Below are 10,891 nucleotides of genomic sequence, written 5' to 3' on the forward strand. Positions count from 1 at the left end.
CAGAACATTTCCCATTTTAACCACTTGCTTTGGTTCAGTTTTGTTGGGGAAGGATTGCTCTGGAGGAGGGTGAGCGGTAGACGGATCAGTAAAGTAGGTGTGCTCTTGTTCTCTGTTGTGGGAGTAGAGGGGTGGCCAGGGTGGGGGGACACCAGGGGCATGGCCCCTCTGCTGGCATGTGCAGCTGGCAGGACCACCATGGTATTTGTGGTGTTCCTTTACCAGAGGTGGTCAGAGACTAGGGCTTTGAAAAGCATCTCTTAATATCTTAGCTGTCATGCATCGCAATCATTGTTAAGTAGTGTGTACTGGACATGGACACACACATGTGTGTTCACAGATATCCATGCAAGACAGACATATAATTTTAAGCTCACTCTTTTAACACCCATTGTATTTTTCTTTCTGCTGTTGCCTAAATACCAACATACTTTACTGGCAGTCCTCTCTGTCTTGCCCTGCATAGAAACCAAGTGGGGTTTTGTAGGAGTTGAGGTTGCCTGCATATGTGGAGTCGCAGGCCACACTGAGGGGAGAATGCCATAACTGGAAAGCTCGAAGTTAGGTCCAAGGGATCAGATGACAACTGTAGACACATGGTTGGGGCCAGACCCCTATCCACTCTGTCTGTTTCCTGGGGCTGCTGTAACAAACTACCACAAACTGGGTGACTTAAAACAACAGAAATTTATTCTTTCAGAGTTCTGGAGGCTGGAAGTCCAAAGTCAAGTGTCAGCAGGGCCACAAAGGCTCTAGGAGAGAACTCTTCCTTGCCTCTTCCTGGCTTCTGGTGGCTCCCGCTTTTCTTAGCTTGTGGCAGCTTAACTCCCATCTCTGCCTCGTCTTCACATGGCCGTCTCTTCCCTGTGCGTCTCTGTCTTCACCTGGCATTCTCTTCTGTGTGTCTGTGTCTCCAATCTCCTTCTTAGAAGGATGCCAATCATACTGGATTCAGCCCACCCCAATTCAGTGTGGCTTCATCTAAGCTTCAATATCTCTGTAAAGACCCTGTTTCCTAATGCACAGGGACCAGGGTTAAGACTTCAACTTATCTTTTGTGGGGACAGAATTCAGCCCATAAACCCCTCCCTAAACACATACACATGCATGCATGCACAAACACACAGAGTGAACAGCCAGACCCAGACTGAGGCGAGATGAGATGTCTCTCCCTTATGGTGTTTCTTATCGTGGTTTTAAGATAGATGGCTCTGGAATTGCATGTGGAACTGCATGGGGCATGTCTCATGCATCTGTGGGTTTCTCTCCACCCCCCCTTCAGGATAACCATGACCGAGAGGTGCAGGAAGTGAGGCAGCTGCAGCGGCTGAGGGAGCTGGAGCAGAAGCGGCGTTCCTGGGCAGCTGGGGAGCTTGGAGGATTTGGCCGCAGCAGCAGTGAGAACGACGTAGAGCTGCTGACCAAGAAGGGCACGGAGGACCTGCTCCCCTTCCTGCACCTGAGGCCCATGAGCCCCTCCTACCGGCCCCCCAACACCCGCCGCTCCCGCCTCTCCCTGGGCATCGCCACTGACCGGGAGCTGCTGACCTTCCTGGAGAGCTCCACCGACAACCCAGAGGAGTCCAAGAAGTTCAACAGCTTACCCCGCAGCAGCCCCTGGCAGGCCCGGCCCACAATAGCCTGGATGGAGCCTGGAGAACCAAGGGACCTCAACTCCAAACTTGCACACGGACTTCAGGCCTGGGGGACCCAGGAGGAAGCCCCCAACCCATCCTTAGCATCCTCGGTGTCCCACCCACCATCCCAGAGCCCAGACCCCAGGCTGGGTGATCGTGGCTCTGCCGTCCCCCAAGTGCCACGCGGTAGGGTGGGCATCCTCCAAAAGAGGAACAGTGAGCCTGTGGGCCTGGTTCCTGCCCAGTCCCCTCCATTCTCACCATTGGCTCTGGGGATTAAGGAGCATGAGTTGGTGACCGGGCTGGCCCAGTTTGACCTGCAGGGTCCCAAGAGCCCAGAGGAGACGTGCCCACAGCCCCTGAATGATTTGAACCGAGTGGAACGGGCATCTCTGGAGGGTGGGAGCCTGCAGCCCCACAGTACCGGCGATGACGGCCTGAGGCCGATGGGTGGAGGTGCCCAGGGGGGTCTTGTCCCAGGCACAGAAGGTGGCGGTGCTGCCCCTGACGAGCCTGGCAGTGCGGCTCTGGTACCCGTGGGTAGCGGTGACCTTGAGAACCAAGACCCTAGCCCGCTGTTCTACATCTCAGACACCACCGACAGCTCGCTGACCCTTGACTGCTCAGGAAGAACCGATTCCAGACCTAGTGGCGAAGAGCCGGAAGAAGCAGCGAAAGGGGACCGCTCTGTGTCCTCTGGGGCTGGGGAGGCAGGGGACAGCCAGGCCTCCTCCCACCCTGCCCCCAGCCTCCCCGGGGAGGCTCCCGCCTCAGTCTCCGAGAGGAGCCGGCCCAGCAGCAAAGGCGGCTTTCCCAGGGGCAGAACCGTGAAAGGTAAAGATGTGACAGCACCAAAGAGAAGCTCCCTCCGAGAGGCGTCCGCAGGGGGCTCCAAACCCGGGGGTGTGCAGCGGAGCCAGGGGACGGCGCCCAGACACGTGCGGACCCTGCACGCCTCGGAGAACGAGAGCATGCGCAAGGTCGTGCCCATCTCCAAATCCAGTAGGGGCTCTGGGGGCTGGAAGCGGCCCGAGCCTGCATCCCGGGGGGCGTCTCGGGAGACCCCCAGCAGCGCAGACACGCTGCAGTCGCGCCGGAGCTCCGCGCGCGGGGCCGCCGACACCTCCGCCAGGAGGCCCTCGGTGGGGGAGGATCAGCGGCCGCCGCGGGGGCGAACTGCCTCGGGCAGCGGCCTCCGGGTGAAGGAATCCCCCCTGCAGCCCGGGGGCTCTCCCAGGAAGCCCAGCGCCAAACCCCTCAGGAACGTCGCCAGGCAGAAGCCTGAGGAGAACAAGATCTGCCGCCCCAACTCCCAAGGTCCGGAGAGCCCCGAAGAAGAGCCCAAGACCCCGCCGGCCCCCAGCGTCACGGCTCTTCCACCCCCGGTGCCGAGCTTTGCCCGAAACACGGTCGCCTCCTCATTCCGGTGCGTGAGAACAGATCCCCCCACTGTGGCCAAAACCCAGGGCATCACGCGGACGGTCTCGCAGCGGCAGCTGAGGGTGAAGGGTGGCCCCGGGGATGCCGCCCCTAAGGACAGTAGCACCCTGAGGCGGGCCAGTAGTGCCCGCACCCCAAAGAAGTGCCCGGAGTCTGCTGAGGGTCCCAGTGCCAACGTGGAGACCCCTGTAAAGGGCAGAGAGGCTGGGGAAGGGGCCTCACTCAGACTGAAAAACTCTAGTCGGACCACATTGGGAAAAATACTGAATCCATTACGGAAGTGATGGGTGTCTGCCCTCCTCTCTCACCTCCTGGGGTTCAGATGGTGAGGACTGACTTATGGGGAAGAAGCCAGCACTAAATGTCTTTTCCACATAAAGCAATCCTCTGGTGCCACCTGCTAACGGTCATGTCACTAAAGGTATGGTCTTGGAGGCCAGGGGTAAGTGCAGTCTGCTCTGCTGACTCCTGCTGTAAAATCCAGAGTCCAGTGCTCATTTGTTGCTAGGATGGGCCCAGCACCTCCCTCACGCACCCAAGATTTGTTTGTGGGTCTGAGAGTGGATGTGAGCACATCCCCTTCCCCCAAAACAAAGATCCTGTGAAAGACTTGGACATGTAAGATGACATTCTTATATAACCAGTGAAAATACTTTTGGGCCAGTTTTTCTATATCAAAGACTTATTTTTTTAGTATTATAAAAATGAAATGCTTAGTTGGTTCGTTATGCATAGAGAAATGCCTCCCAGGAAAAAAAAAAAGAGAGAGAGAAAAAAATACCCTCAATATGAAGATATTTTTATCTTCCTTAGTTCCCTGGCCTCAGGGATCTTACTACCCTCCTCCTCCGTCCATTACTGGCAACTAGACTTATCTGCGAGCCTTGGGCTTTTTGTGATTCGCTCCTTCACCTTAAACAATTTCTGGCTTGCTCATTTCTCCTTACGTGACTTTGGGTGAGAGTTGGCGTGTAAAGAGGAAGGAAGAACAGACCCTGGTGGAGAGAAATCAGATTCTCCTTTATGTTCAAGGCCGGCACCATTGGAATTGGGCCATGAGCTGTGTGGGGCTGCATGCCAGAATTTACAAGTGCCATATTTTAATGGGACATCTATCAGAGATGGTTCAGCTGAGCACATCTTTCCCATTCCATGTTTTCCCATTTGTGTATCTGTTGTAAAACTGAGTAATGGCTGCTATGACTTGTGTTCACTATGGTTTCAGAGAACAAACCCTGGTCTTTCTTCTCTCCCCTTATCCCTCTCTCCTTGTCTGCTACCCAGCCCTTTTTTCTTTTCTGATGTGATCTGGAGCCTAGAGATTCTCCCTCTCCTTTGAGCCATGATGCTTTTTAATTTAGCCATCTATCTAGTGGTCTTCAATCTAAGAAAAGCCAAATCAAGTTTTTAAAAACAACCTTCCCTCCCCCAAAATAAAATTGCTTTCAGAAGAATTTATATCATTAGGAAAAGCTTGGGGAAAAATCAGCCTTCATTCAAAAGAAGGGAGAAAATATATCTCTTCAACCCAATATCCATTTCACTACTTCCCACTGAGACTATATGGGAAATGGGGGATTTTTGAAACTCTTGGTTTTTAAAAGTACCCCCTCCCCTTTTTTTAAATTCATTTTTGTGCACTTATTAATGAAACCTTATTTTAGATACAGCAGTGGTAGATGAATTTAAGCAAATATATATTTATGATGTATCCGTGCAATTAATGTTATGGTTTCCCTCCTGTAGAATTTTGCCTTCCATCCAAATTAATTGGAAACCTCGAGCTTCCATAAGTCAGCTGATTGAAAAGGTAAACTTACTTTGTGGTTAAAGGAGTAAGGCACCTGACCACTAAACCTCTTATAAAAATAGCCCTAAGTAGATACTTCCAGGGCTCCACAAAGATGTTTATGGGAATCCTGGAGCTGTTTTCCACCATCTCAAAAGACTTAAGTAGTCATACATTTAACCAGACAGACAAAAACTTTCAAAACACGGGTGGGTGGGAAATGAATGAAAGAAGTCACACATTTTGGATTTTGGATAGTAAAAGGGTCAGGACTACACACAGAGGGGCCTTGGGAACTGAGGTCTAAGTTCCCCCTCTAACGTAGATGCTGTGTGTCTGTGGCAAGTCACCTAATCTCCCTAAGCTGCTGCTTCCCTGTCTCCAGAAGTCGTGGGGTGGCCTTGAGGGTGGTTTCCGAGGTCCATTCCAGCTCTGAGATCCGAAGTCATATTAAATAACCGAGCATCCACTCCTGCCTTAGAATCGGCTTTTCAGAACCATCTCCATCTTCAGCTTCATTTAAAGTTTCATTCAGAAGAAAGTACCTTCAGAATTTCAATGAGCTGTTGTTTTCTAATCTAATAAACTGAGTTTTCTGAGAAGGGGTGTTTTACTTAGCCCTATGTAAGACTTCCTGTGTATACATCTGTGTGAGCAGGTGATCATTCTATTACCTTTTATCGGTAGTAAGCTTGGAAAAATAATTTAAGTATATAATGGAGAAGTGTACATAAGTTTCTATATAAATTTAAGATGAACTGAATGTATTTAATGGTCCATTTATATGTTCTTTTACCTAACATGTAGTTTTAATAAAGTTCCTGTTTATGGGAGTTGTGTTTTATCCTCGGCTTTTTCTGTTGATGTGTGTGTGATCCTGGCAGGAGATTATTTAATTTCCTGCACAAAGAGGAGACAGGATGGAGGCGGTACAGGAGGGTTGGGATACAGCAGTGTTGTCTTCAAAAGGATCTAGAGCCAAAATCAGGCTGTTGGTTTAGTGTCTTCTTGGTAGTACAGAACCTGCCTTTAATTGAGGGCTTCGGGGGCGGGCTCCTGTCTGGCCGATGGGAATGTGAGCACACATCTGACATGCAGGGCCGTCGATGGAAGGTTCAGCACCTCATACTCATATTTATTCCACTTTTTGCACCAAGCTTTGTGTAATCTCCGTGGGGCCAGCAAGTCTGGATCTGCTACTGTGTGTCCTCATGAGTTTTGGCTCAGGACACAATTGGGAAATCGCAGCTCACCTCTGCGGCTGGCTCAGGAATGAGCAGAGAAGGAGGCAGGTATGGTTTCATTTGAAATGTAGTGTTGGTGCTTATTTCAAAAGAGGGATTGTGCCTTAAATTGCACCTCAGACCACAGGAGTTCATCTCGAGTTTTAGTCCTAGCTCCTCTCCTGCTTTACCTAAAAGTGGGTTAAAGGAATATCACTGGGTCAGAGGATTTCTTGACACCAATGGATGAGTGGGTGGATGATGTTCTTGTGAGTTGCTGCATGTTTCTAGTACATTAAGAGCCTGGTTTTGCCTGTGTGATAAACAATTTAGGACACCAGACCCCACCCTACACCTGCAACCCTGCAGTACCAGGCATTATTGACAAAACAAAAAAATGTGTTTTTTTTTTCATGGTGGGTCTCAAATAGTTTTCTTTTTACCTTTCATAAAAAACTTGTTTTCCAGTCCTCTTCCCAAGGGGACATGTTGAGTTTAAGGGGCCACAGTTTTCTAATTGTTCATCCTAGATTCTGCATGTGTATGGGTCTCTGAAATAGTTTCATAGAGCTACTAATTCAGCCTTCCAAGATGTGCAGATTCATTCACTTCTGCCTCTAACGGTGAAATACCCTTATTCCCATCTGGCAGTGATGACATTTTGGAATTTTACAGAATTTTCCATTGAAACTTAGATTTTCTTCTTTGATCTTCATTATACTTTTGCTTCATGGTCCAGCTCTGCCAAAAAAAAAAAAAAAAAGGAACATTTATTTTTGCTCTCTGTCCCAAAGCACATATAAGCATAAAACATATAAACCAAATTTGAATAAAAGTCAGTTCATCTAGTCACTCAGTAACTACTTCTTAAAATTATTTGGGCCATGAATACAACACAGTGGGTCCACAAAATCACCCTACTCAGCATCTAGGGGGTAATAGTGGTTAGCCCAGACTGAGACCACAGCAGGCTCGAAAACAATAATGCAGGGCCAACTCTCCCTGGGGGAGTTTTCATCTGAAAATGTCTTCCAGTAAAATGTCCTAAGGCTCGCTGGATCACCTCAGTGAAGACAAGAGTAACATTCTTGAAGTTGGAGAAAATTGATTTTCTGTCTTCCAGGCCAGAGCTCTTCAAAGGGGGTTTTGGCTTCCTGGTTGGCAGACGGGACAACTGGACTGTATGCAAGAGGGGTCAGGGCCCCAAGCAGCATTCACAGTCTGTTCATGCACAGTCCTCCACCGGGGGGCCCACCAGGAGTCCGGCACAACCTGCCTCCAGCCTGTGGAGTGAAAGCGCCCAGTGCCTTTTAATGAGGATGACTGCCTGAAATCCCCATTGACAGATTCCTGCCAGGAGCTTGGATTCAGGTCCTGGGGTTTGACCCTCGCCTCCTCGGAAACATCCAAGGGCTGAGTCCCACAGGCAATCCCTAACTCACAAGCAGATGATGCTCCCCAAGTTTGCTTGTAGTTAGGTTTGAGGAGTTCACAATGCATTTCCCCAGCATCATGCCTTATAGCTAGTTTCCCATGGTGACCCAATTAGAAACTTATTTAACCCATTTTTGGGTAGATTGTAGTACTGATATTTCTGCAGGAGAGAATCTCGCTTGTAGCAGTATTTCTAGGTTCATTGGTGCCAGGGACATTTTTCTTTTACCTCATGGTGTCTAGTAGAGGCTAACGGATGGAGACTTATGGGCACCAGTAACGGCCACCCTTGAGGCTCCCGTCTCCTAGGCCGACTCCCGTAAATGTGCACCATTTCTATAGCTGGGATTGCCTTTTGTTTGTTCTTCCTCATAGAGACCATGCTACCCCAACAGAAGGGTACATGCCCTTTCTTTTCAGTTTTCCAGGAGGGAGGCTGCCTTTGGGCTGGTTCAGCCATACAACCCTAGCTTCCTAGCTAACTGATGGGAAGGTGGCAGGGGTTGAGGGCGCTGGGGGAACTGCCTGTGTGTCAAGGCCATGGCCTCATGAGCCCAGGCCAACGGGTGGCTGGGCCACTTCCATATGGGTGAGAGCCAGGATGTTCTGCAGGACCTCTGGCCCTATGGGAGCATCCAGTTCCGCCGACTCCTGCAGTGTCGAGTGCCCCCATGTACAACAGAATCACCTGGAGTCAGGGGTTCCCTGTCCCACCCAGACCTACCAAAGCAGAATCTTTATGGTGGGCCCCCAAATTTGCATTTTAAACAAGTCCTCAGTGATTTATTTTCACCCTGCTGCTGAGAACCAGTGAGCTGGCAAGAGGCCAGAGCCTGACTGGAAAAATGTGGGAGCTCTGAGGAAGGGCTAGCAAGCTGTTTTCTGGGCTGGGTCCCTCTCAGAGCCTCTGTGGATCAATGAAAGAGCCTTTGCTCCTGAGCCAGCAAGGCAGAGGGCATTTTCTGTGTGCTCAGTGCCCCGTTAGGCAGAAAGCTGCCTCATAAGGGCCTGAGGAGTTGGTCTAATTTGGACCTTAAAACAGAAGCACCTCTAAAACATATGCTTGGCTGCTTGGAGTCAGGAGTTCTCATAAAGCAGCATATGAGCTTCCGGAACGACAACTCCAGGGTAAAATCAGAAGTGACACTACACTTGAGTCTTCTTGCAATGGCTGCACTTTAGGAAGATTTTAATTTAGTGTCTGTGAAGCAGTTTGCTAATGACATAAATGCTAACAATGCCATCGGAGTGCCCACAGTAAGATTTTGACGGCAAAGCTGCTCTTTGGAACTCTTTTCCCTGGGCCTCTTGGGCACCAGAGCTCTCCACACCCTTGATTCTTGGGAGCTTTGCCTAATGGCTGTGGTTCCTTTCCTCTCACTATGTCCTGGGGACAGGTAGGCCAGCATCTGTGCTGACCTCAGCGGTTAAGAGGGTGGGGTGCAGCTCTCCAGGGTGCTGACTCTGTGCAGCGGTGGGAACCACGCGTCCCCTCACACGTGCATTCAGAATACAGAGTGGGAACCTGGGAGACAGTGTCCTTTCCCTGCCCCAACCCATTTTAGAGTGTGGAAGCTTTTCTTGGACGGAAGACCAGGCCCTGGTTCTTTTCAAAGCTGTCAGCAAAGAATCATTTACCTCTTCATCATTTCCATGCTGTAAATGGCTCTCTATCAGTGTGAGAGGGTGGCTGAAAGAATCTTGACAGTCTTGCCACTTTCAAGGCCAACCGTGTTGCTAGTTTGGGCAAGTGCAGCAGAAGGGTTTGAGCTATATTTGGAAGTTGCTTCAGCCAAAAGAACAGTGCCTCCATTCAGCCATGGCTGAGTGGAGACATCACCCTCAAGCACTGGTCAGCTTTATTTTCTTCTTTCCCAAGGCCCTAGTGGTTCCCACCAGCTGATTCATCCCCAGTGAGGAGGGGAAAGAGGTGGGCTGCCTGCCAGGCAGGTTTCTTCATGACTGCTGAGAGACAAGACAGCAGAACAGCCTCCCCACCCCCACAGGGCCTCCTACTCCCAAGTTCAAGTTCAACTTCAATACAATAGAAGTAAGAGTCACTAGATAAGCAGCCAGATAAGGTGCTTAACTCAACCAGCTAATAATGGGTTGAATTCTGTGTAGTGCTTTTCTCCCAAGAAGCTCTGGGCTTTGTAGACAGTTACCACACTCTCTCCAGCCTAGGGACCAGGTGGAAGGTGAAACTTGTCATCCCACTTTTCGGTGGAGGAGTTAATTCTGAGAGAAGTGAAAGGGGAGCCTGTGAGTCAGTGGTTTCATGTGGTTGCCAAAAGGCCTAGCACCATCTTGGCCATTCATGGAGCAGGAGTGCCCAGAACGAGCCCGACTGGTCAGTCCACACTGGAGACAGTCCTCAGCCCTGGGAATAACCTTTCAGGAGGAAACTTGAGGAACTGGAGCACGACCAGGACAGCCAGGGATCTGGTCACCGTGTTTGAGGAAGAGCAGCCGAGGCCACCAAGATGGTTTAAACTGAAAAGTTTAATAAGAACCTGGTGGTGGACATGATCATGACCTTCCATTAGTGAGAGCCTCTCAGGTGGAAAAAGAATCTTGGTCTCTATTGTTCCAAAGCAAAATGAAGGCACATTTTGGGTTACAAGATGAGTTCACGTCAAAGCTGCTTCCTACCCAGAAGACTCTGAACCTGTGAGATGATTGCCCAGACTCAGTTGCCGAGTTGATCAAGTGGCCTAAGCCACTTTTCTCTTGCAGGGGCCATCCCTTGGGAGGCCCAGCTGTACCTTAATGGTGAGAAAAAGCTTCATCATCATCTTCCCACCAAAGAACATGCACTGAGCATCTCCTGGATGTAGGGCCCACTGTTGACCTGTACATAATATGCTTATTCCCGTTGGATTTGTCACCTTCTGGTAGATTCTCAGTGAGCACCAGAGAAACATTTGGCTGACTGTCCTTCTGGTAAGCTCCGAGTCTTGCAGGAATTCTCAAATGGAGTGTCCAGGCTTGTGTTATCTGATGGTTCTCAGCATCCCAACCATCCTTCAAAGTCCAGCTCAAATACTTCTTTCCCTCCATAAACTCTCCTCTGACCCCTTGCTTTAGATCTTTCCCTCCCCTGAGCTCTCCCAGCACTTCAAGTTATAAACTGACCCCCACTGGCCTTGCAGAGCAGTTGTTTGTGTCTAACCTCTTCGGGGTGTGTGTGTGTGTGTGTGTGTGTTGGGGGAAGTGGTCCTTCATCTGTAGAGCCCTCCAGGACCCAGCACAGCTGCAGGAAGGGGTGCTCAACAAGTATGGGCTGATAGAATTGAAGGAAGGTGGATGATTTGGGGATCCCCTGTACCCTAGGTGAGCACATTATCAAAGACCCTCTGCCAAAGCCT

At 50.1% G+C, this 10,891-nt stretch overlaps 1 protein-coding gene across 3 annotated transcripts in view; it reads left to right on the forward strand.

Moving 5' to 3' along the window:
• Positions 1–5,687, forward strand: part of FHDC1 (FH2 domain containing 1) — a 38,094-nt gene extending 32,407 nt beyond the window's left edge. For all 3 annotated transcript variants that reach the window (XM_037830836.1, XM_037830837.1, XM_037830838.1), the window contains exon 12: positions 1,283–5,687. In XM_037830836.1, the coding sequence (XP_037686764.1) occupies positions 1,283–3,361 (2,079 nt within the window). In that variant the 3' untranslated portion in view covers positions 3,362–5,687. The remainder of the gene's footprint in view (positions 1–1,282) is intronic.
• Positions 5,688–10,891: the final 5,204 nt, after the last annotated feature.

Source organism: Choloepus didactylus, chromosome 3 (assembly GCF_015220235.1).
Source record: "Choloepus didactylus isolate mChoDid1 chromosome 3, mChoDid1.pri, whole genome shotgun sequence".
In the NCBI taxonomy this organism is placed as follows: Eukaryota; Metazoa; Chordata; class Mammalia; order Pilosa; family Megalonychidae; genus Choloepus; species Choloepus didactylus.